The 27171-nt window shown below is 32.8% G+C and overlaps 2 protein-coding genes across 3 annotated transcripts; one reads left to right on the forward strand and one right to left on the reverse strand.

The window, feature by feature from the left end:
* Positions 1 to 27: 27 nt before the first annotated feature.
* On the forward strand, positions 28 to 7964 carry LOC124533927 (zinc finger CCHC domain-containing protein 8). Of its 2 annotated transcripts, none has more exons than XM_047109522.1 (7): positions 28 to 936; positions 1528 to 1697; positions 2051 to 2249; positions 2988 to 3119; positions 4187 to 4364; positions 4665 to 5020; positions 5097 to 7964. In XM_047109522.1, exons 1-7 carry the CDS (start codon positions 214 to 216, stop codon positions 5916 to 5918), a joined length of 2580 nt encoding a protein of 859 aa, XP_046965478.1. In that variant the 5' UTR covers positions 28 to 213; the 3' UTR covers positions 5919 to 7964. The 2 variants fall into 2 exon arrangements, with proteins under 2 accessions (XP_046965478.1, XP_046965479.1); XM_047109523.1 differs by having other exon boundaries at positions 4665 to 5014.
* Positions 7883 to 12097, reverse strand: LOC124533928 (small integral membrane protein 14). Its single transcript, XM_047109524.1, has 4 exons — positions 11899 to 12097; positions 11558 to 11631; positions 9983 to 10177; positions 7883 to 8927 (listed from the first exon to the last, which is right to left on the reverse strand). The coding sequence occupies exons 2-4, from the start codon at positions 11627 to 11629 to the stop codon at positions 8889 to 8891; spliced, it is 306 nt and encodes a 101-aa protein (XP_046965480.1). The 5' UTR covers positions 11630 to 11631; positions 11899 to 12097; the 3' UTR covers positions 7883 to 8888.
* Between the last annotated feature and the right edge of the window lie 15074 nt (positions 12098 to 27171).

Raw genomic sequence — 27171 nt, forward strand, 5'->3', positions numbered from 1 at the left:
CGACATTCATTGATATGCTATAATAGGTTACCTATTGTAAAACGTAGTAGTTATCTACTCTGTGGGTTATTGTGAGGAAAGTGACTTTTTAAACACAAGTCAAAAATCACAATAGAAATGTGAAGTATTTCTCAAATTCAATACATTAAGTAGTATGCTTATTAATTCATTATTATATTTGACTTGATTGTATATGTCATATCATTTATAACAATGGCTAAAAGAAAAGCAGGCGTTAATGATATCGTTTTTGAATTAGATAATGATGACATTGAAATAAGTAGTGACGATGATGCTAAAGAACCGAAAAAGGGTCGACTAGGAACTGAAAACGTTAAGAAAACGTGCGAAAATAAAACTACAGGTGACCGTGAATGTGTTGAAGTTATTAGTATTGATAGTTCTGAAGAAATCTTTTCAGAAGTAGATCCGCAAAGCAAAGTTAATAATGGAGGGAAAATACCTTCCGAAGAAACATTAATAACAACCAACTTTAACGTAAAAAGTGACTCTAATAACATACACATTAAACAATCAAAAATAGATAATTGTCGAAACCCCAGAAAAGATTGCTTAAATACTATAATATTTGACAATGATATAGTTGTTGATTCACCAGCTTCTAACAGCGATTTGGGTGTTGTCGGTTGTGAAAATAGGACACCGTTAATATCAGTGCGTTTTAAGGACAAAAAATTAGCTCATGTATATAAAAAAAAGATAAAAGGCTTTCTGATTAACCTTTTAAAATCAAGGAGTGATGAAAAAAATAATGATACACATGAATCTGATAATGAACTGGATATTTGGCCTGAGGACTTGGTAGATGAGGACTGTAATAAAGAGGAAATATCTAATCCAATAGATGATGGTTTGTTCTTTGTGGACACAGAGCCTTGTGATGATAAGCATATAGAAATACCCAAATACAGTCAGGTATGTACATCAGATAAGTAGTTACTCATTTAAATATTCAACTTTTTCATGACTAGGATTTTTAAGAGTTAGAGCATTTTAATTCCAAAATAAAGATAAATAAACTTAATTTTTAAATATTCCGTGCAGTTTGCTTTAGCTTAATTGCATTGCATTGCGAATGGCATTGATGTTTCTTTATTCAGTTTAACAATATTCCAATATTTAAATTAATTTTAATTGTATTGCCAAACTTCTAATGAAGGCTTTGTTGATGTTTAAAATCTATTTTTAATATTATGGATTATTTAAGCTCTTAAGTTCGTTTTAATTTAATTTTTGTCGTTAGACTAAACAGTATTGCGTCTTGTCTCACTTTAGGAAGTTTGTTTTTACAAAATTTTTATTGTATTATTTTATAAATAATGTATTGTAATGTTTTATATAAAAAATATCAATTGGTATACATGTTTTCTCAAGCTTTCAAGACTGTTTATTCAGCCTACCTGTTGTTGGTACATGGAACTTGGGATCTTCAGCTTCTTAAACTCGCTACTAGATCAAATATTCATTGATTTTTACTACTAATATACTTTCTATAAAAAATTGCAGAATTCATCAGTCATTTCAAACGCAGTTGAAGAAGAAAGTCCCCCGGTGTCATTGAGAAGGCGACAAATATGTTTCAATTGTGATGGTGAACACCAACTCAGAGAATGCCCCTTACCCCGAGATAACCATAGAATAGCTGAGAACAGGAAAGCTTTTCCTGCTAAAGTGGGGTAAGTTAAATGTGTAAATAATTTTAAAGTTAATGAATTTCAAACCAATTTAAATGAATTTGTAAACTACAGTGGATAACTGACAACCAGTCATAATGTTACCAATAGGAAGAGAAGACAATCAGTAGGCTGAATATTCTTGAGTGGAAAGTGTGTCAAGGCATTAATTACAGGTTTTCAACAAACTAGACCAGAAGTGCTGAAGTACAAGCTTAGTGCCATATTTTAGGAAAAGACAAACACTGGATGATGATTGATGAAACAGCAATTAAAAAACTTTGTATATAAATTATGTTTTAATAACTTTGCTAGACTTGTGTCCTAAATGAACCCTATACATAATAATTTTACAGACGTTACCATGTGGAAGATGACCAGAAGTATGGACACTTAGTTCCTGGTAGGATATCATCTACACTGAGAAATGCATTGGGACTGAAGAGATATGAACTGCCTTTACATATCTATCGTATGAGGTTATTGGGTTACCCGCCTGGATGGTTAGAAGAGGCTCGTATATCGCATTCTGGGATCACAATGTTTGACTCCACTGTAAGATTAATTACTGACTTACCATTCAAAATGTTTTCTTACATCTGTGTGTATGCACATAAATACTAATTATTAGTTTATGTTTTTAGTAATTACAGACCATACAATATTTCAGTCAATTTTCATCTACCTTCTCAAATTACACATAAGTACAAAGAAAAGTCAACTAATCAGACTTATTTTAAGCATTTAACATAAACTTTTTACGATATTTATATATTATTTATTGAAGGCTTAAGACATTTTTATATATGTCTGAAAAAAATAAATAACAAATCATAATTTACTTGATATTAAAAACTACCTTACGTGATGACCAAGAAAGAGTATATTTGATTTAATTCATGATTAAATTAGTGTATAAATACTATTTATATATTATATTGTTTAATTCTTGTAAGCATACAATTCTATAAATAATTTATATGTTATACACAATGTATTAAATCCATTATTCACATTAAATTTAATTTTAAGACGACCTCCGTGGTCGAGTGGTGTGTACACTGGTTTTTTGCAGTTTTCAAGGGTACGCCACTCTGAGGTCCCGGGTTCGATTCCCGGCCGAGTCGATGTAGATTACCATTAGTTTTCTATGTTGTCTTGGGTCTGGGTGTTTGTGGTACCGTCGTTACTTCTGATTTCCATAACACAAGTGCTTCAGCTACTTACAGTGGGATCAGAGTAATGTATGTGATGTTGTCTCATATTTATTTATTTATTTATTTAAATCTTAAGGGTACTGCAATCTTGGATCCCGAAGAAGAGGAAGGTGAAGTTTGTGAACCAGGTTCTAAAGATAAATTTGATATAAAGAAGATTCTAGACTTTCCCGGTTTCAACGTTTCTGCTAGTTCGCAGTATGTAGAGGTAAAATTAAATATTACACATATTTTGAAATGTACAAAATTGCAACAATTTAGTATAAGATTATGGAAATTTAAAAAAGAAATTGTCATAGAAAACTTTGTAATGTGACAGTATTTAAAACATTATTTTTTTAACCCATAAATATTCTTTGAATGGGTAAAAGCACAAGACCTCTTAAGAAGAAGGTTCCCAGCAAACGGAAGTACTTTTTTTTGGTCCAAAGCAATAGGCATTCTGCCTATTATATATCCGATATTGAATTATTGTAAAGAAACCATGTGTTCTTGACTCATGGTTTCTTTACAAGGGTAATTCTGAGTATAAATGAATTATAAACTTAATATAAGCATAACTAACTTCAGGTTAAGCATTACTTCATGTAAAAAAATTACTGGATGTGGTTTAGTCTTTTTATGTTATCAGAGCTTTAAGCTTAAGCTTGGCGAATTATCTTCAAGTTGAGATATCACAACATAGCATTTATAATATATCACACAGTAACAGATTAAAACCCTTTGTATTCATTAAAACACTTATTAAAAAAATTAGATAAAATTTAAATTTCAGTAAGTGGCTACATCACAGACATGTGACTTGAAACCATACTAACAGATTTACACATTACGCAAACATAGTCTGACTGTATCTGGCATGGAAATATAAACCAGATGACATTATCATACATATAAGTGATAAAGATTTAATTATATCCATTTAACAATTTCATATAAGCTTTTAACTAGGGCAACTATATTTAAATTAATAGATTAAACAATAACATTCGTTTTACTTCCACAAATAATGTGATATCTCTCTCTGACTCTAAGTTTATATTTTCTATTTGTAATAATTACTTTTATTACAATGTAATAGATGATGGCTTTGCATGGTTAGATATACATATGAATGGGCAGATATTTATTTAAAAGAAAAATTTTCTCTCTGCAGTAATATTTTTATTCATTTTAGCAATGTCTACGGTAGCTCGATGGAATCACCATTTATTTCGATTTATCTTAACACTAGCTAATTAATAGACAAATATAGATGTAACTTTTATTTCACAGGAAGCACATTTGTTCGGTCTACCGCCCATGTCGGAGCAGGACAGCAAGATGATGATGTTACAGGCACTAGCCCCAAATGCCGTGAAGGCATACAAGCGCAAGAAATTGCTACTGTTCCCAACATCTAATAATACCTCCTTGCAGGGACAGGCTGAAATGGAATTGGACAGTGATGACGGTTTGTTTATGCCAAATATCTTTGTGTATCATACGAGTCTATTGACAATTTAAGATAAAAGTGGGAGGACCGCCAATTATTTTTAAATAGTCTTTATTTCAAAATAGACTAGTATATTTAAATAAAATTGTCATTATTGTAGTTACCATTTCTAAATCATTAATTATTCTTTAATCTTGGGTCTGACACAAAAGTATTTAGATTTTTTATTATTACATTAAGTATTTTTTTGTGCTATCAAGAGAAGAAGTACTTGCGTAAAGTTTAAGAACTATAAAGATATTTTACATGTTTTTTCAGAGGTAGTATTCCCATTAATTCCTCCTTTACCTGACGAAGAACCTCCATCGGTAGAGCCTCCACCACCTCCACCACCGTTGCCACCTCCAGACGATCAAATTGAATCTATTTCACCTAACAAACCATCCAATAACAAAACATCAACTAGCCCAGAAAAGCAAGAATGTAATAAAACAAAATCACCCAATAATAAGACTGGCAGAAGTTCATCTAATAGTAAGAAAGATCATTCAAGTAACGAAAAGATAGATTTGGAGACGTCCAGCGACGTGGAAGTTATAGAAGTGCTACAAGTGAATGACATACCAGTGCCTGAAGATGATTTGATCACCATTGATGAAGATTTTGATGTAAGTGTAAGTTATTACATAAATACCGCTTTTCCATTAGCTTAACGAATTGCTATTATTATTTGTTAATTGAATATTTCAGTCTATGTCGCCAACAAGCAGCGGTCGTCAAAGTCCAACCCTTGATGATTTAGAGAAAAAGAAAAGACTTCTTTTGAATGCACTCAAATCTGACGTCGTACCAGTTGTCGAAGCAACTATTGATCTATCAGAATCAATTGAAACTGAGGAAAGCGTGAGTGAAGCTGATAGCTCTAGTGTTACAGAAATCGAAGATTCGAAGGGATCGGTAGAAAAGGAACAACAAAATGACGTTAAGAAAGAAGTTGACAGAGATGATGGAAATAATGACCCCGGAAAACAACGATCGTCAGTAGATGTAACTGAGAATTTGATTGAAACGAATGAGGTTGCAATTTCTCCAGCAAGAAAAACAGATCAAAGTTTTCCAAAAGTTCAGCAAAGTATTGGCAAAGATGAAAACGTTACTACAGAACGTAATATTAACAAGGACGATGCCGTAAATGAGCAACACACTTCAAAAACTATAGAAGTTTCAAAATTATCTAAATCTGAGACTGAAACGGAAATTATAAAGCAATGCAACGATACAAAAGAAAATGAAGTAACTCCCAGCCCTTCAGTATCCCAAACAAATGACTCAGATAAGAGCGTAAAAACACCAAATTCAAAGGCAGGTCAAGTCAAAACCACACAATATGGTACACCAGTTATAAATGTCGCTTCGACGTACATGAAATTACCTAGTGAAGATAAGTTCTCTAAAGATATTTGTGATGTTATTAATTTCGAAAATCTTCCAAATTCAACTGGTAAGTTTAAGCAAATCAGTACTTTGCTTAAGAAAGTTAAATCTGTCGTTGATATGATACAGGATTCATGATTATAAAAGACCACCTTATGCGAGGTGGTGTATTGAGAGTTAAAAATAATGTGGAGGACATTAATATAACTATATTAAAAAAACGACTTATTTCGTTGTATATAAAACAAAAGCACTACAGTAAAATTATAGTTTGAAAAAAAGATATACATTTAAAAAAAATGGTCTGGATTCAAAAAGGGAGTAATATATTAAGAATTCAAAACAAAGTGTCTCTAATAGCTGCGCTAGTATTTGCAGGTAACAGTCTCGAAAAATGCAATCGTCTAAAACCATTATGTCGTTTTATATGTTTCAATTAATTTCACACTTTTATTGTTAATTAATTTTGTTTTCAAATTCTTTTATTTCCCAAGAAATCAATATTATGCTTAAAATTGAAATTTACCGTTTGATTAAAATAATAAGTGCCCATACAGGGTAATTACATGTTATCTCTTTAGTTCTTTGTTGTCAACTCACAAGTACATATAAAAACCTTCATTCATAGCGGCAGTGTGCTGCATTTATTATCTCATTTTATTATTTTTAAAACCTTTGTGTTCAAAATGTTAATATTAGAAGAAATGTTGCGTTCATAATAATGGCACCTTTTAATTACGGAATGCTGTCATACTGGAGTAATATCGTCAGAGTTCGTGATAAAATGTTCTGGCAGGACCTTGTTTAATTAAGTCCATATACTGTCAAAATGGAATGGACGTTTTTCGAAATATAGTTATCGCCTTGGAATTCGTACATACGCTTTGCAAGACGGTGTCGGATGATCGAATTTATTGAACTATAGAGTAGCGTCGCTGACTCCTTGCAATCTGTATTTTTGAGGAGTACCTCACTAAATTACATGACAGCTTAATCGAAAGTAAGTCCAAAAAGGTTTAAAAATCTACATTTACGAGGATATACAACGTCAATGAGCTTTGTATGTACTGTATGGTCATATACCGGATAATAGGGGATACAGGATAACTACAACTAATCGACAGTTTTCAAGCGAAGAAATGTTAGCATAGGAAACAAAAGGTTTTAGACTACGGAGCTTGTAATTAAGGGTTATTTTAGTAGATAATGTCTATATAGATATGAATGCTAGGCTAGATGTAAGTATGCAAGATAATTTTGTAAAAATAGTACCGTCTCCAGAACAATTTCTAAGATACCTTTTGGGATGCTACACCGATGGTTGATGATTAGACCATCAAGGGCAAAGCGTGCCACGCGCAGAGTTATGTTTCTTGTAAACTCTGAACCTTCTATTAAGATGGGTTTAATACCCTTACATATTTATTGAATAATCATAATCATAAAAAAGGTGACATTTAGCAGATATCAATGCGATTTTATCGACGCGACCGCGTTGATGATTGCTTTCAATTATGATTCGACGGCAAGTGGGTCAGTTTCAAAAGGTCGCATTCGATTAAAATCGCGCACGGATTACAGTAGGCTAAGTTCGACGTTTCATACTTGACGGATTTAAGTAGTAAATAACAATCTAACTTGTAGAACACACCAGCATAGTGATCGCTAGTTGAAAGCATAAGCCTATTATCATAGTTCTTAAAAGATTAACTGATATATTTTTATTTTATAAATTAAAAATATGCACTTAAAACGAGGGAGGCAGAGCATATTTTAGTTTAAATATTTGTGTAGAAATAGTATAAGCCTTATTCTATGCTCAATACGTATTGTAGGTTGATATTAAATATTTTTGTACCCTGGGTAATAATTTAATATTTGAAATGGTACGTGTACCACTTGCTTTATTGCCCGCTTTATAATCTTTGAAAATAAGATTTCTTTTAAATATATATAGTGTCAAAAAAGTACAACTGTGGCGAAGAAAAGTACATGTTATAGTTTTGTTGTGCTCATTGTTTCAAATTTGTTTAAGTAACTTATTTTTAAAGGGAATAAAATCATATTCATAAGGTTTGTTAAAAGCAAATGAAACAACCAAATATTATGTGTCATATTTATTACTTTGCATATTATACAATCTTGATTGTTGCCATTAGAATAAAAAGTGGAAGCAAAAATTAATCTAATGAAAAAAGTTATTAATTCGAAACCCAACCCAAAATAAAACAACTAAAATTAATGGAATATCACAAGCTGAACCAGACCAATAATCTGGTAATTTAAACAACAAAAAGAATGTCATTAGTCCATTATGACAGCCATAAAAACACTAATTGAAGGAGAATACATCCGAAAACATAGATTCAAATTTTATTTTAAATGTCAGATCTGGGTGTTGTTTTAAAAACGTTACCTTTTACCGGTTAAAATACTTGTGATGTTTTCAAAAATGTCTCTGGAATACGCGATGTAAAACTTCAAAATCTATTTGCAAACTCTTTTATATATTAGCACCAACACAAACATTGGTAAACGATTTTAATAAGTTAATATATGTTTATTTGATTTTAATATATTTAACAAAAAATGCAAACAAACATCGTAATAATCTCACTTTTGAGTAATTTTAATAAAAACAAGTTACACGAGTTCTTATTTATTTTTTATTTATACTACTTTATTGAGTAGATTTTAAATATCGACAGTTGTAAGTGTTACAGATTGTGGTTTTTATATCCTCACACCTAATAGTTATCTGGATTTTTAATTTAATTATCTCTTGTATTCTATTGAATTTAAAGATAAAGTTCGAATAGATAAAAACCTACAATTAAATAACATATTCGATCTTGGCAATAAATCGCTTTCTCCATGGAATGATTAAACGGTTTTTTATAAGGTATTGGTGTCGTAAAAATGTCACATCTTAAAATGAACTATTATTACTACTATAATATGTAATATAACTATATATATATCTTATCTATACTTACATAAATATGATATTAATTATTGTTTATATCCATTATGTTGGTTTATGTTTTATACATACGGATTCGAGTTATCCTCTTGAACAGACAAATTGAAGAATGTTGCCAGTATTTATTAAATTCTTGGAGGCGTAGGTGGAGCGCCATCTCGGTCCTGGTAAGAGATGTATACAAAATAAGACAGTAAGTAGTATATTAAAAAAAAAGTATTATACATATTTGGTATCAACAATTTGTGATATTTAAATATGGAAAAGGAAGATCAGTCAAATGCGGTCAAGCCATCACAAATGCATTGGCAAGCGTGTTACTACAACACTGCATTTTTAGACATTGCAAATCTATTTGAATTTTTTACAGCAATTCCAACTTAATTCTAACAACCACGTCGTAATTTTTTTAACTTCGTGTGTGGTTATTTGATATTAAGACACAGACACTGGTTTGCAAGAAGTGAAGTGTTATCCATGGCTCATCCATGATTCGCAGTATTAAAGGAGACCTAAGATCAAAGACACTTTTGTCCGTGGTGCATGTTATTACACTGATACAATTGAGTTTCATATGAGAACTTAATAATGGATGTATTAATTGTGAGCGATATAACAAATAATGAGTATCCAATGATGTTGTAGTAAACATATATGTTATTAACGTGCATAAAGTGAAGACTAGAAAACATCCTAATTGGGACCTTTGCCTTTAATTGTTTTACGTAGTAATACGTTATAATACATCATAATTACGTAGTAATACGGTTTGCGTAATTAAAACATCTAGTTACATATCACTTTTACTTATTGTTTTTATCAAGCTATACTTTTTACTTTTAACGAAATGTAAAAATAAACTAAAATAAACGGTCCCCGGCGCGGCACACTTTTTTCTGTTGTTTAGTATGGATATAACATATCTGTTTATTAGAATATCATTGTGAGTATCATTGTTAATGTGATATTTTTATAAAATACACCTTATCTTAAATTTTTAAAATTATTTCAACCGTTAAATAATAGTTGTATTAAACACAACAAAAATATATATGTACCTATCTATTTAAAGCCTTTAAAATAATCCACTCATTGTTTTGCATTGATAAAACATAAAACCCTCTTGAACGTGATATATATCGCAATATACGCTCTTCACTGTAATCACGTGTAATAATAATCACCAGATTTAGCACATACAAAGAAATATAAATGTAACCTGAGAATTAGGCATCGGTTTAGCGGCGTCCTCTATCTGGTTGCGGCGCGGGCGCATCATGTACATAGCTACGGCGAGTGCCATCATCAAGAACATGACGAGAAAACTGTTGCCTGCAGATTCCGGTCTCGGCAACCCTGGCATTTGTTCGTCCAGGCATTCATTATCCGTGCAGTATGACTGACCTTGGCGAAGCTGCGATTGTGAAATTAAATTATTTATAAATCTACCATATTGCAGTATATTAAATCTCTTATAATTATAACAGCCAAACAAATCCTACTACAACTGGCAAGGGTTGGGATGGTAAATGGTAACACATATACAAATATTGGAAAGTTTGAACTGATGCAAATTCACTGACAATTTTTTCAACAATGTAATACTTAATAAAGTAGTCAACTTACATATTATGTAGTAATTAGAAACATTCTTTGAAAAATAAACAAAGTATAAAAAACCCTTAAATGAGACTGAGGTTTCTAATTATTAATAATTCCTAATTCATTATCTAAAATCTCTCCTAATTTATTTTAATTAACTTGTAATACTAGTTTCAAATTATCAACTTTGTTGTCCTATGCAAAAGGTAAAAGAAGGTTTTCTTTTAAATCAAATGTAACAGGAATACGCATATTAAGCTAAAGACTGGCCTTCCTCTCAGACGAGAAGGGGACTTATTGGTGTCAGTTGCTACAAGTGTTTATTATAAGTGCATAGCCTAACATAGACGATAATAGTCTTTTGAGTTTCTAGTAATCTTAGTTAGTTCCACTGTGCAGGGCATCAAATGCATTGTGTACCCCTTTAAACACCCTCAGATAATATACTTGTCTACAGAAATAATACTAAATCTGACACAATTTTTTATTAAATTTGACATTTTTTATGAATTTATTTCTCTCTAATTTTTGATAAATATGCAGGATAGACAGTGTAATTTAACTTTGGCCCATGTTACATTATTTTATAGAATTTTTAAATGTATTTTATAAATAAGTTTATTTAATTTTTAACTTAGACTACTGTATGTTGTTTTTTTTTTCATATTAAAAGTCAAGGCTTAAATGTGTAATCAGATTCTGTTAAGAAGGAAGTAGTTTTTCAGTTTTTTTAAAATAGCAGTTTTATTTAAATATAAAATCATTACTACTTTTCTACAATGTATGTTGTTGAAATACGTCGTTGAAACAAAATGATTAAACAAGTTGGAATAATTGGCATAGAGTTTGATAAGAGCTTGTGGTTTTGATTTGTGTAACTAATTGTTTTATAATACAATCAGACTGAAGTTTGAATGCCAGTGTTTTAGTAATGCTTATTTTTGTTTTTTACTTAAAAATAATTGATTAAATAAAACTAATAAATATTCAATTCTACATTAATTGTATGATTAACTAAGTGATGATAAAAAAGGCAACATGTATTATGTATGCATTCTTTCATATTAAAGCGATGTTTTACAAATATAGGTTTTAAAACCAATTACATTTTCTAAGTTAACATTTATTGCGGACGTGTAAATCTATTATGTTGATAAATATGATACAAGGTCACTAAATAATATCGACTCACCAACGAGATGAGCCGTCGCATTGCCAACTCATGGTTCCACAGGCATTCGCACGGGTCCATTTCATCGCCCATTTCTGCGCAAAAATAAATCGTCGTTTAATTTTCGATACGCACTCGTCATAATGGACAATTACATGACTATTTTAATTATATCTATAAATTGACACGACTACATTGTGGCACAATCCTACAATTTCGAACGCAATTGCAAAAAATAGAACTTCTATTACACAGCAATATTTTTGTTTTTATTTACAATTAAAAAAAAAAACATTGGAAACAGATCATCTGTCAAGTGAGAGAAAGTGTTTTTTGTTTTTTATTGCTTTAGTAATATTTACCTGGATAATGTAATTACTGGGTAACGAAAAGATATACGGTCAAATTAAATATTTTACAACTGTTAATGTAATGCACCCGCGCTTAGCCTGATAAAAAGTAAAAACTTTAGGACGACTACACCTACGCCGACATTTTTCACTGTCTGCTTGGACTTTTCTGATTGGTTTTCATGACGAAACCATCACAATTCTCAGTGGAGTGTCTACAGATAATAAAATATTAGGGTTGCTATGCTTTATTCCACATCTCTTAAAAATAAAAAGCTAGTTATTTATATTATAGATTAAAAAGGTAAATATGCTTAAAATATATTTTATTTTTGTTGCCATTAGCGGCCCGTCCCGGCTTCGCTCGGGTGGATATAAGTTTTTTTTATATTTATTTATATGTGTTTTGTTGTTTTATGTTATATTTTATGTATGTAATACGCTACATTTACACAGTATCACATTATCTATTATATTATACTCACAATACCAAATTGTTTATCGTTTGTTTTATTTAAGTAACGTATTTAATCTTCTTATTATTGACATTTGGTATGCAGCAAGTCGGACCTCGAAGGAAGAACAAATATTAAGTACTTTTTTATGCCTAATACTTGAACAATCTTGTACCTGAACAGTATGGGTTAGTGAAGCTATACAGATTTCAGTGAGGCCTTAGATTAGGTTAATCATGCTATTTTAATGAATGAACATGAACGTGATGGCAGGTCCTTTGCTTACCTCGTTTAGGTGGAAGACGTAGGGACGGAAATAGAGCTACCTAATACTAGTTGGAGGTGCATCAAGAGTTCCGTCGCACCTTCAAATGAGAAGAGTTAAGATTTAGTTGTAGCGGGACTGCAACTGGACAGTTGTTGAAGGAGTTGCGGATGTGCGTGAAAGCCAAATAGCGAATAAGTACCTTAATACCTTATGGTAAAGCTACATTGATCTTGGACCCTGTAATACCCTTAATAATACTGTAATCTACATTCGCCCTCGATCATCTTTGAGTACTCAAGTAACAGCCTGTAAATTTCCCGCTGCTGGGATAAGGCCTCCTCTTCCATTAAGGAGAGGGTTTGGAACATATTCCACCACGCTGTCCTAATGCGGGTGGAATGCACATGTGGCACCATTTCGATGAAATTAGGCACATGCAGGTTTCCTCACAATCTTTTCCTTCCACTGCCGAGCACGAGATGAAATATAAACACAAATTAAGTTAATTAATTAATTAATTCGCAATCATCGGTTAAGATGCACGACTTCTAACTACTGGTCCATCTCAGCTCAAGTATTCAATTATTACTTCATTGATAGAGATAAATTAACTAAACGATGTGGCCTAAATCGACCATATGAAAAAAAGACGATTTTTTGCATCTTATAGTTTAAATGATTGGCAGGGGCGTAGCTACCGCCGTATCTGCCGTATCAATTATACGGGCCCCCCAACTAGCGTAAGCAAAAATTAATAAAATCATCCCAACTTTTTATTTTATTTCACAAATGACAAAAGTAAAAAAGAACAATTTCTCTTATTCCCGCGTAATGGCCTCTGCACACTGTGCGCGAGCGACGGGCGACGAGCGATATCAAATGAGAGTTCTGCTTTTAAGAACGTTTCCGGGGAAAGCAAAGTTCTCATTGGACTCATTGTCCATAGAAGCAGAAACTTTAGAAAAACCAAATTCATCATCAGCTATAAATAAATGGGTACATTCATTGCTATGCAGACGACAGTACACCCATGGCCGTCGGCAGAGGTTTTTGGGGGTTCAAATCCCCCGAAATTTTTTCGCTAGGTCAAGAAAAGTCACGGTTATCGTATATATCAGGGATGTTATGGATATGAAATTTCGGTTACGGATTGGATACGGATATAGGAATGATTATTATACCGGATACGGTTACGGATACGGATAATAAATTATTTCAGATTATCCGTTACTTTCGGTTATGGATATTATATTTTTAAGGAATTTAAAAAGTAAAATACAAAATACAAATAGGTAATAAAGTAGTTTTATTTCGTTTTTGGCAGGAATTACAATCAGTCTGTGAGAAATTATTACAGCTATTTAAAATAAAAATAAATATAAATGATTATATTGAGTATCTATCCGAAACTTTAATTTCGGATTCGGTTACGGTTACGGATGATTTTTTATATCGGATATCCGATAGTTTCGGTTACGGTTACGGAGCTCCCTAACACCCCTAGTATATATAACTCGCCTTTCAGGGACTTCTTCGTGAAGATAATAGTAAAGATAGAATCCTGTATTATTCACTGTAGAACATGCTGTGTATGCTGTGCTTTCCATCCCGCATTTTTAAATTTGGACCGATAATTATTGTTTAAATATTGAAAATTTTCCAGTGTTTATTTTTTTTTATAAATCAGAAAACAAAAGTTGATTTAAACGATACTTTTTTTTAAATAAATATTTGAAGTTACATTTTTGACAAATTTTGAAAAAAATCTGAATAACGTGATAACTCAAAAACGGTTCACTTTTGCATGATGCATATGGGGGTTAAAACATTGCAAATAGTCACCCCTATCACCTCCTAACGAAAATACCTCGAATTACCTATAACCCTGTATGTTTTATTGAGTAACTCCTGGAAGACTGCTTTGGTGCGTCCGATCCCTAAAAAGGGCAACCGCCCAGACCCGTCCAATCAATTATAGGCCTATAGCCATCACCTTCTAGTTCTCGTTTTCGTCGGGGGCGTTCAGTCGATGATATTCTAGATTACCTTACTCATAGATGGCCAGAAGCAGTTTCGAGCAAGGAGGAGGTATTAGCGCATAATTTCAACGGGTTTCCGGGAAATTAAGCTTTTTGGCAGATCGGAGCATTAAATTCGTTATACACGGTGAATGCTCTGATTTAAAATTCGTTAATGCTGGTGTTTCACAAAGTTGCGGTCTATCACCAACTCTGATTTTTCTACATATCAATGACTACTGTAACATTCATTGCTATGAAGATGAGAGTGCCGTAGACACCGTAAGTGGCCCGTGTATGAGACACCGGCCACCGGCTGGAGAAAACCGGAACAAACTTGTGTGTGAAATCGAGTCTTCATTATACAAATTCTCGTACTGGGGCCGGCTAAACTTAGTCCATATATGATTGCTTTATTACTCATTAACATATCTGATGACGGGGAAGTAGAGCGGCTCCCTGCCTTCACCGGTTCATTTAGTAGCTACGGACCTTCGGCTAAACTTCCACTTCAACCCCAAAAAGACGAAAGTTTGCGCGTTTACTGCTAAAAAAATTATCATTTGTCGTATCTGTACGATTTCAGAAGTTTTCTATAACCGCCACACCTAGTATCGGAATACTTGACGTGGATAATTCAAGCCTGGTTCGGTCAGTCCGCGGTCAACTGGAAGGCAAAGCCAAGTTGGCTTCAAAAAATCTCGGTGTCCTTAGCAAGTCAAGATAGGATTTCACGTCGGCCCATCGCTTATACAAGACGCAAAATAGACCCCACATGGATTACTGCTCTCACCTCTGGGCGGATGCTCCCCATTACCAGATCCTTCCATTTGACCGTATCCAACGCAGAGCGGTTCGAATTATAGAATATCAAGCCTTTTCGGACCTGCTTGATTCTTTGGCTTTGCGTAGAGATGTTGGATCACTGTGCACCTCCTACCGAATTTTCCACGGGAAATATTCCGAGGATTTATTCAGATTTCACCTTCGGACATCTCGTCAAAATTCAAAGCTTCACACGCACCACCTTGATGTTTAAAAATCCACATCAGCGCGATTTTTAAGATAATTTCTACCTTGCACAACAAGTCTGTTGAACCAGCCTTCGCCGAAGGTTTTTCAGAACGGATAAGGACTTCGGAATCTTAAAAAAAAAAACGTACTCCTTCCTGAAAGGCCGGCAACGCATCTGCAAACCATGCAGATGTCCATGGGCGGTGGTAATCACTCTCTATCAGGTGAGCCTCCTGCTCGTTTGCCCCGTTTAACATAAAATGTCTTAGGTTGTCTTTTAAATACATTTGTATAAATTATGTATAACTTTAATATATGTATGCTTCATTTAAAATAAACCAGTAGCTTTTTTTCTGGAGCACGAACCGGACCCCCCCCCCCCAAACGAAATTCTGGCTACGGCCCTGAGTACACCTTATACACCGGCCGCGCTAATACTTGAATGATTGAATGAATTGTACATTATTGCAGACCTCAAACAAAAAACAAGAAAGTAACACAAAATTAATAAAATACAAAAATAGAAAATAAAAAAAGTTGATTAAAATTGTTGTACAACCATCTCTTTCAGACAACCCAATCAGTGGGAGATTTTAAAACCATCGGCGTAGGCGGTGTAGTCATAAACTTACATACAAATATTTACACACTAATACATACTTAAGATAATAAAATGGTATAAAAATACATAAAATTACATAATAAATGTTATATAAAGGTAATTAGTTAAAGTCGTTTAAATTATTGTTTAGGTAATAATTTTAATGGCTCTTTTAAAAGCTGAATTTGATGGAGCCTTTTTATGTTTACTGGAAGGGAATTTCATAACCTTATGGCCTGTACCTACCTACCTACAGTAAACGAATTGTTTAAGAATATTTCTCGGGAGAACGTCAAAGAAAACCGGAATAAACTTGTGTCTGAAATCGAGTCTTCGTTAAACGAAGTCTCGATTTAAAACTGGGGCCGGCTAGTCCATTTCAACCCCAAAAAGACGCAAGTTTGAGCGTTAACCGCTAATTTGCCGTATCTCCACGATTTGAGAACACACCGATTGCCGCTATAGAAGGTAAAGCCAAATTGGCTTCAAAAAAGTTCGGTGTGCTCAGCAAGGCGAGACAGTATTTCACATCGGCCCATCGCCTAAAACTTTACAAGGCGCAAATTCGGCCTCACATGGAGTACTGCTCTCACCTCTAGGCAGGTGCTCTTCAGTATCAGCTACTTCCATTTGACCGTATCTAACGTAGAGCGGCTCGAGTTTTCAACGATCATGCCTTTTCTGATCTCCTTGATCCTTTGGCTTTGCGTAGAGATGTTGGATCTTCTACCGAATTTTTCACGGGGAATGTTTCACGTGCGGGTGATGATGTCCGAAACCTTGATGTCCGAAAATCCACAACAGCGTGATGTCTTAGACATTTTCTGCCTCGCACAACCGCTTTGTGTTTTTCTGAACCGATACGACATGGGAACCATAAGATGGAAAAGAGCGTACTCCTTCCTCAAAGGCCGGCAACGCACCTGCAAGCCCTCTGGTGTTGCAGATGTCAATGGGCGGTGGTAGTCATTTTCCATCAGGTGAGACTCCTGTCGCTTGCCACCTATGTATATAAAAAAAAAATAATTTAAAATTTTATTCTTTATTATTTTATGCTTCGTGTAAAATGCTTAAATAAATCGTTACGTTTTTACCTTTAATTACGCATAATTTATAATAATTATTAAAAAACGTCTCTTATAGACGTCCTATATATAGGTATATCTTTTTCTATAGACATTTTCAATAATAAAATTGATGCACATCATTCAGTTGATGTATCTTTTATAATACTAATAATTGTCTAGCGTATAGGCGCTATCATACATACCTATCTACATTCATTTTCATTTTATCACAGAAAGCAGTCATACTGTACAATACATGCAATGATTAGGTACTTATTATTACTTGTATACTAAGTGATTATACTAAGTGAACCGGAAAAAAATCTAACCTAACCTAAATATTTATAATAAACATTTCTTTTAAACAAAGTCTATATAGCGTTAGTAATAATTACATTGAATACCCATGTAATTTTATTTGGTATACAACAGTTTTAGTATAACTATCTCAATTTTAATGAAATATACAAACTAATCCAATATCACATCATTATAGATTTATATCTAAGTATTATCTGCATCTAAGTATTAACTTTAAGATAGAGTTTAGGCTGCTATGGACACTTGCGGGTAAGGCATATTTTTATGCATAATACTTAGCACTCATATGTCCAATAGGTACCACTGGCCATCATCACCGATGCACTGCCACAAGGTAGTTGTATCCTTAGCGAGTTATTTTACTGGACACGCAGATCACTGTAAGCACACCCACTGTTACTGGTCCACAGATTGTACGCGTAGAACAATAAAACTTAATTCTTTGGTGACTCAATGGTCCAAGTACTTAAACTACTAAATCTGTGTAGAGCTATAGTATATTCAAAACGTAATTCAAAAGCCGGGCGACCTCTCGCCTCTCGAGTGCAGATGGACACAAATGACCAACATAAGCAGAATTTAAATGAAATTTGACAGAGACAGTTTTCCTCACGACGTTTTCCTTCACTACAGAACATAAGACAAACTTTAAACACAAATAGGTATACTGTATTGTCTTAGGGTATTAATTAGTATATTATTATGATGACTTTTGATTACTATATAGGTACCTATTGTTATTGATTAATAAATGTAATTAAACTTAGTTCTATATTATCCAACTTAACCAGTTAGTCATATCAATTTCACAGTGATATCTATAGATTATTGAAGATCAAACCAATAAAATCGCGTTAATTCAATTTCAGAATTATTTGTTTGACTTTACTAGTACCTATCTACTCCTCTTGTGAGTTAAGTTACTGGTGATAGCATAACGTAAATAAATAGGACATTTTAAATACCTAATCCTAAATCTTTATTTGATAGTAGATAAGGCTTTGTGTTCTTTCGTGTAGGTACCACCTACACACCATATATTCCGTCGTCAAAGTAATAATTCGTATAGCATGTTTCGTTTTGAAGAGATATTGTTCCAGTGTGGCTAAACTACTGTTATACGGGAATAGGGGATATAACTTCTTAGATTTCATAGTCAATGAATTTGTTGTACCTAGGGCCGTAAATGGCCTTTTCCGCGCCCTGTGCGAGCTTCTTAAACTGCGCCCTATTTAAGCAGACCCTTTGCCTATTTTAATGTATCACTCACTAAAACTTAAACGCAACCTGCGTTACTACTGCAAATGCGTTGCCCATTAACGATAAACACTAAACACAAATACGCTCGTGCGCTGCCAAAAAAATGAGGGCGATGTATGTTTTTAATGATACTAGCATGTATTGGAATCGAGTACTAGGGTCTCAGCGGAATCTTAATTTTATCTTAAAGTTGATAATTTCAATACAGGAAGGTGCTAATCGCAGTCCACAGCTGAACCTAAGTGTCCAGTGTCGAGTCACACTATTTCGTTATTTTATCGGTCCAACGTTCTCAAAGGCCTATGCTTTCCAGAATCAAAATATACCGAATTCGTGTTGGTTTTAATAAGCAATTTCGAATCGTTTCTAAATTAATTTTTAACATAAAGTTACCACCGATGGGCGTTAGATTCTTCATATAATACTCGGCATGAATTTCCGTAGTTAGTCTTTTTCATTAAACAAAAAAATCACATGTTACAATAAAATTAATTACAATTTATTTATAAGTACTATGTATTTATGTATCTCTTATGAATATCAACGAATAATGACTCTTAACTCTTCTATCATTATCATTGAAAAAGTTTCTAGATTTTGAAACTAGTTACACTTAAAAATCCGTAGGTAACAACAGTCTCCACTTATTGGCCTAGTTTTGCTGCCCCCAGATGTCCGCGTCAACATGCAATGGTCTAAGCGGAAATCCGACCCTGACTTTAACACTTAGAGTATAAATATGTATTAGAACAATCTATTCACATTTACTGAAAGTTGTGTGCAATTGACACATTCTTTGTCGTTCGCTATCACGCAGTTATTGTAAAGTAGGTCGTGTCTGGGCGTCCGTAGCGTGACTCCGCCCTGCGCCACGCCCAACACTAATTGCCACCAATATTTCCTATATAAGTGAATAATTTAATATTTAGATTGTATTGATTTGTGCCAATTATTAATAGCTAAATGTGTGTAGGTATATCTACATGGTTTACGTCAGTATGGCAATCTCGTGATGTTAATAAATATGAGGGTTTTTTATTACTTTTCAACATTCTACATGAGTAATTTTTTCAAATATCTTATAAACTTTGAGTAAAACTAAATTTCTTCTTATGCACTTTACTGTACGTTATAAGTACTTTATTTTTCACCATACAGAGAAAATAAATAAATACATACAACATAGATTTAGTCTTAATAAATGAGGTGTACAATTTTGGCGATGACGATATTGATGATGATGATTGACGAATATACCTGTACCTACATAGGTATGTATATATATATACACTTATGAAATACGTTGTACAATTTTTGTACTAAGTATATGATACTTATTTTTATATGTGTACTTACTATGCGCTATGAAAATTTTCCTCGAATACGCTACAATCATTGGTAACAAAAATGTGACCCTTGTGTGCCTAGTCAACCTTGCTCATACACTCTAAACAACAACACAACAATACTAAGTAGGTAGCTACTACTTTTGATGGTGATGAGTGGGTGGTACCTAGATGGGTTTATATAAAGCTCTACCACCAAATTAGTGTAAGTATAATCGCATATAAAGACAGGCAAATTATTATCAATCTCGGATTGATACCGATTAGGATAGGTAGGTATCTAGTAGGTACCTATATATGTAACACAGGTTTAGTACTAATTATCTCATCCTCCTGATTAATTAAATATTAAATTTAAACTGTTTAAAATATATATTTGGAATTGTTCGAAACATAATGTCACGTAAAAAAAAATAATTGTAATGCGTTCTTTTTTTTGAGAGCCTATACCTTTATCTGTTCAGAAGGCGTAGTCCCGCCCCTCGCATCGAGGACGCGGGGTTGAGTCGACGCCAGCAGGCACCACTCTTATCACTGAACACTCCTTGGTCTCACTCAGCTGCGGTCGCCGCGGCGCGCGGACATGGCGCCAGTGTTGCGCCCCCCGAGCCGCACGTGAGTATTACTTTACTTTCTGACAACTTTCTTAGTTACAGATATTCTAAATGAGAATTTAGTATATTATCTTGTAAAAATAGGTTTTTATAAAACTTGTGGGGAATAAGTTTAAGGAATTAGTCTAAAATAAATTCTTTGAAAAGTTTATTTTTTTCTTCACTAGTGTTTTAACTTCGTATCAAATTCATACTTAATTTTTTAAGAGGAATTGAAACAAAATTATAATAAGGGTAAATTTAAATAATTTACCGTTTATGAAAAACAAATATAATACTTAGTATTTTTTACAGCTTATTTGAAAATTATATATGTAGGATTATGTATAGAGTCGAAGTAGAGTAGACGGTCGAAGGTTCAATGTTCATTGGAATAACAAACGCAGCTTGTTAAAAAATATTTTATTCACTTATATATTTTGTTTGTAATAAGAAATAAAAGAGCATACAAAACGAATAAAAAAAATCTTACTTTTGGGAAGCGAAATACGAACAATATTATAAATAAAGTTTCAAAAATTGGCACGATATTTAAGGACGATATTAAGAAGCGATGGTTTAAGTAGCGAATAAAGGCAGTACAGAGATCTATTTTTAAAAAAATATGTGTAATATTTAAAAAAATACACCACACCACCTATGGTACCTACACTAGTGTTTAAAAGAAAACAGTTTTAACCGGCATAATTAGGAGAGAATCAATTATGTATGTAATTAATTATTATTTATTTATATTTGTCTTAAAAAAGCCTTTGTTAGATGATGTTTTCTTTGATGAAACTCAATTGCATTCCAAATATTTTTGATTCCTACCAACGTCACAACTAGTAAAAATATGACAGTAATGTACATAACACTACACCCAGTACCTATTGCCAATTACCTATTGCCCTTATGGGTGATGCACTGTTAGTGTTCCTCCAGGCTCCAGTAACATATTTCACCAGAGTCAAATCTCTACACTAAATTGTCCTGGCGATTGACTTCATTTTTTGATAAATACAACGAATATAGTTTTATAGTATAGGTATAGCATTGACAATGGTGAAAATAGTCTACAATAGTTAATTTAAGCTGAATATGGGGCAAACATTTATGAGGCTTTTTTCAACAATTACAAACAAATACATTTTAGTTCATGCTAAATTGTATTGTCTGCGATGCATACATTCAAATAGTTTGCAAATAATACTTTGGTAAGAAGGCACATTATTCAACTCAACACAATATTATATAGATGATTAAAAAGTGTGGATCTAATACTTGTTGACTTCCAGACAAAAAAGTCCCGTTAGTTAAAAACATTCTGTATTTAACTAACATGACTTTGTGTTTTTCAATGTTAAATAAGAGTAACTACTAAATTTCTTGCGGTTCTCGATAGAATCTCTATTCCGAACCGGTGGTACCTTCAATTCAAATAATTTGTTGATAAAGCATATTTTGATTTGATTTTCATTTTCATTTTCATTTTTTCACAAATAAAATTGAAATTAGTTATTGAACAAATTAGATTGCCGCGATGTACCCAGTGGTTAGAACGCGTGCATCTTAACCGATGATTACGGCTACAAATACACAAGCAAGCACCACTGAATTTTCATGTGCTTAATTTGTGTTTGTAATTCATGTCGTGCTCGGCGGTGAAGGAAAACATCATGAGGAAACCTGCATGTGACTAATTTGAAGAAAATACTGCCACATGTATATCTCTTAACCTGCAATGGAGCAGTGTGATGGAATATAGGTACTCCTAGCATTCATCGCAAAACATTGGAGAAGAAGGTTAGGAGCATATTATTTTCCAATGCGGGTGGGTTAGTGGATTTAGATGTGTGGATTTTGTAATGCTGCATTGCAACGAAAATATGGTTTCTTCGCGATATTTTCCTGCACGCACGCAACAAGAGATGAATTTTAAACACAAATTATTATACAACATTTTAATTTTTTACTTTATTTTAGATTTCTCTGTCATTGGAAATATCGACCATTTTTTTCTTTCTGCATTTATGAGAAATTATTTTTTTTAGTTATCAACTCCTTGATTGCCTTTAGGAACCATATTGCCTTGGTCATTTAATGTTAAAATTTGGTTTCTTGTGTGCACTCACTTACTTACGTACTTCATTAACTAGTATCAATCAAGAAGATACTTAGACTCACATTCTCGTTGTAGATCTGTTGACGCCCCTTTCTTTTAACCAGTTCTTACGGTAAATAATCTTTAGTCCACTGTTCAGCTGATATAGTGCTGGACCATGCCTGGCTTTCGCTCATATTTGGAAGGTATTTTGCCTTGCAGCATGAAACCGATAATTAAATCTAATGTCGGGTGACTATCCGCAAAAGTATATGAGGCGACTATCGTTTTGAAAGGGATTATGTTTGTTTAAAAATAATTTAAAACACAATGGATTTAATTTAAACTCCAAAAAAAGAAAACAAAAAGACAACCACAGAAACAACTATAACAAAGAACAATAGAGAAAATTCACTAATAATATTTCACATCTTGCTTCCGTGGCAATTTTGGCTTACAAGGACGAAACACGTGCACCATATTCTACGGATTTGATGTCTGTTGAATTCTTAAGCTTTCGGGGAGAGTGCTTCTCATAATATACGTGATCTAATGTCTAATATATGTTGGATATAGTTCCTTTAAACGGAGGCTCATATTGATGCTTCTATTCGGATGTAACCGTTACTTTATACTTAGTTGTTTTCTAATTTCACTCCAACTTTATTAGATGATCAATTACGTGGTTGTTATATGCAGACACGAACAATTTGGATAGCTTTTAATTGAGTGATTTATTGAAATAGGCGCAGAGAGCAGGCACTGATTCATTCTTCGACCAGTTATCCGGAATTGTGAAAATGGACTGCGAAATATTAATAAGATGAACAACCGTTTTACGCAGTCATGATTTTTAGGCACGTACTTATATGAGTTATTTTTAATTTTAAATGTTCTCATATATATGAAGGTTGTTTAAAAAGTTCTTACCATAAAAGTAAAATAATAAAGATGCTCTTCTTGAGGCCATTGAATTCTTCTTTCCAAAAATATATTTATTTATTAACTGTATTAGTGATGGCACGGAGGTTTGTGAGATGTTCGGTACCTACTTTTCTTCAGTATACTGCCAAAACAATCATCTAGATTCCAATTTCATTAATAAGAAGTACTCAGATATATTTTCCACATTGCAGTTGACTAGACCAGAACTTATTAAAAAACTTGAAAGGATAGATATAACTAAAGGTGCTGGTCCTGATGGTATACCACCTGTGTTTATTAAGGAATGCTCTCGCAGCTTAGTCACACCAATGCTTGCGATTTACAACGCGTCTTTACATTCAGGTATCTTTCCTGAACAATGGAAAGTGGCTAAGGTAATTCCAATATTCAAAGATGAAGACAACACTTTTATAAGCAACTTCGACCCATTTCTATTTTGAATTGTTTTGGAAAAATATTTGAATCATTTGTGTGTTCCTCTATTCAAAAATACTTTAAACAGTACTTAACTCAGTATCAACACGGGATTGTAAAGTGTAGGTCAACTGCTACAAATTTGACGACATTTACAGAGCAGGTGGGAGAAGCTTTAGATGACGGTAAGCAGGAACATGTTATTTACACCGATTTTAGCAAAGCTTTTGACAGAGTCTCACATAACTTGTTAATTACAAAGGTGGCTGCTTACGGCATCTCTGGACCCCTTTTAAACTGGATTAAATCTTATCTTTATAATAGAACGTTTTTCGTAGTTGTTAATGGATTTGTATCTTATAATGGATTTGTATCTTATTTTAATTATACCATTGCATCTGGTGTTCCTCAGGGAACCCATCTTGGCCCGATTCTTTTTAATATTTTCATTAACGATATTGTGGATTTTATTAAACATTCATCGCCATACTTATATGCAGACGATCTGAAATTTCTTAAAATTATTGAAACAAGAGCAGATATGGACAAGCTTCAAGTAGACCTAAATAATATTATAAAATGGTGCCAAATAAACGGAATGAATCTTAATGCTAAAAAATGTTTTCACATGAATTTCACTCGCAAGACTAAAAACAACTTTTCACATTCCTACTATATTAACAACATTCCTTTAATGAATGTTGAAACCGTACGTGATCTTGGAGTACTATTTGACAATAAATTAACCTTTCTACCACATATAGATAATACTGTAGCAAAAGCATCGAGAATGGCAGGATTTGTTCTGCGTAACACGAAAGAGTTCCGAAAGGCCAGTACTAAAATTACTCCATACAATAGTTTAGTTCGGAGTATCTTAGAATATTATTCCATCATCTGGCGACCTCACTATGCATGTCATATCTTACGGTTAGAACGAATACATACAGAAAAGATTCTTGTGGCATCTCGTTTTTGCTCTAAGAGATGGTAACAGGAATTTATGTTACGAAGACAAATTGCATAGATTTAACATGATGGATTTGGACAAACGCAGATATTTCTTGGATCTGACTTTTTTCTATAAAATTCTCCGAGACAAGACAGACTGTCCACAGCTTTTGAGAGAATTTAAGTTGAGAGTACCGTACAGATATCCACGTAAGAGAAGTGAGAACCTTTTTTCTGTTCCAAGGCGACGTATGGTTTTAGCCCGATATTTGCCGGGCCCACGTTTATCCGGCCTGTATAATAAATTCAGTAACGCACTTGATGTATACAATGACTCATTAATTCAATTTCGCAAAAAAAATAAAAAGATACTTAAACTACCCTAAGCAAATATTACTAGTAGTTCAGATTTTTGTATCGTATAGTTTTTTCGTTTGTATAGATTTTTCGTTTTTTTTTTTTTTTTTAATTAAGTAAGGTCTCTGTTATTTAAGGTGATCTTTTTCCGTATATTTTGTTTTCTCTCTATTGTTTTACATTAGATTTATATTTTACATAGTCTAACTGATTTTAAGTATTTTAAGCACATAGTCTATAAGTTTTTAAATAAGCATGCAGTGTTTATCTATAATTAGTTGTACAATTGCGTTTGATATTTTGTTTATTTTAATTGTACCTATAGTAAGTTTTATATTGTAACAACTGTTGATAAACCTAAATAAATAAATAAAAAATAAAATAAAAACTGCATTCGCGATTTAAGGGTTGTTGGTCAGATGCAAGCCTAACACCAAAAAAATTCTTTATGTGATTCCTTCGGTTTTAAGTTTACTTAATAGTAAATTTCATCAATTCGACTGTGAAAGAGAAACAGACAAAGTTACTTTTGCATCTATTGTATTATAATAGTTTACAGTGGTTTTTTTGTATGTTTCTGGAAAAAGGCTCTTGGCTTTTGGATTTGGCTTCAACATTTTCATAACGAATAATTTTACAACATTCTTTCTCCGTTTTTACTTGGCAAGTAAATTATCCTAATAGATAATCGGGCCCTGGTCTGGCCCTAGATCTATTTCTAGAATAATTATGTGAAGATAAGTTCATTGTCCCATTTCAACTTGTAAACAAATCTTAATCTTTTCTCTTCCAAATTAGAACGCAGGAAGAAAATATCAATTTTGTAATTTTATACCACCGTGGTAGTAGGGTTTCGGGAAGGCTTGCCGGGGCTGGTACAACGCTTTCATCATTTATTCTATTGACAATCATTAATTGTTCACGGTTTGAGTGAGACAGTGTAATTATTTTATTGTTATCACGAAAACGTATTTTTTTATTTGTCTATCAACTACACTATGAACTAATTATTATAGAGTCTTCTGGAATAAAGCCTACTAACAGGCTATCAATACACAGCCTTTTGCTATCAAATATAATATATACTATTGAAATTACTACTAATCAAAGATAATGAGATTCAGATATAGAAAATTAAACTACTTTTTAATGATCTGATATATTGACAATAATTTTGACATCATACTTTGATCAACTTTGAATGTTCCACGTTTTAAAATTATTTTTTAGATTTATTTATATTGCTATTAAATTTATTATAAAAGAATAAACATAAATGGTACAGGAATGTTTTTTCTATACTAAATATAAAAGACAACTACGTATTACAATTTATTTGTAGAGAACAGTCTTAAGTAAGAAGTTCATTAATTACTGATGTTTCAGAATAAAAAATATATAATGACTTTTATATCTTCTTAAAAGATTGTTTTTTTGTTAACGTATACCAGAAAACGCTAATGTTGTATATGTTCTTTGGAAAACTGCGTTTCGTAGATTCCAATTTTAAATTTAGACTATTGATTGCTGATTAACAAACGCAAATTTCGTGTTGCTATAAAAATATACAA

Source organism: Vanessa cardui, chromosome 11 (genome assembly GCF_905220365.1).
Source record: "Vanessa cardui chromosome 11, ilVanCard2.1, whole genome shotgun sequence".
Lineage (NCBI taxonomy): Eukaryota > Metazoa > Arthropoda > Insecta > Lepidoptera > Nymphalidae > Vanessa > Vanessa cardui.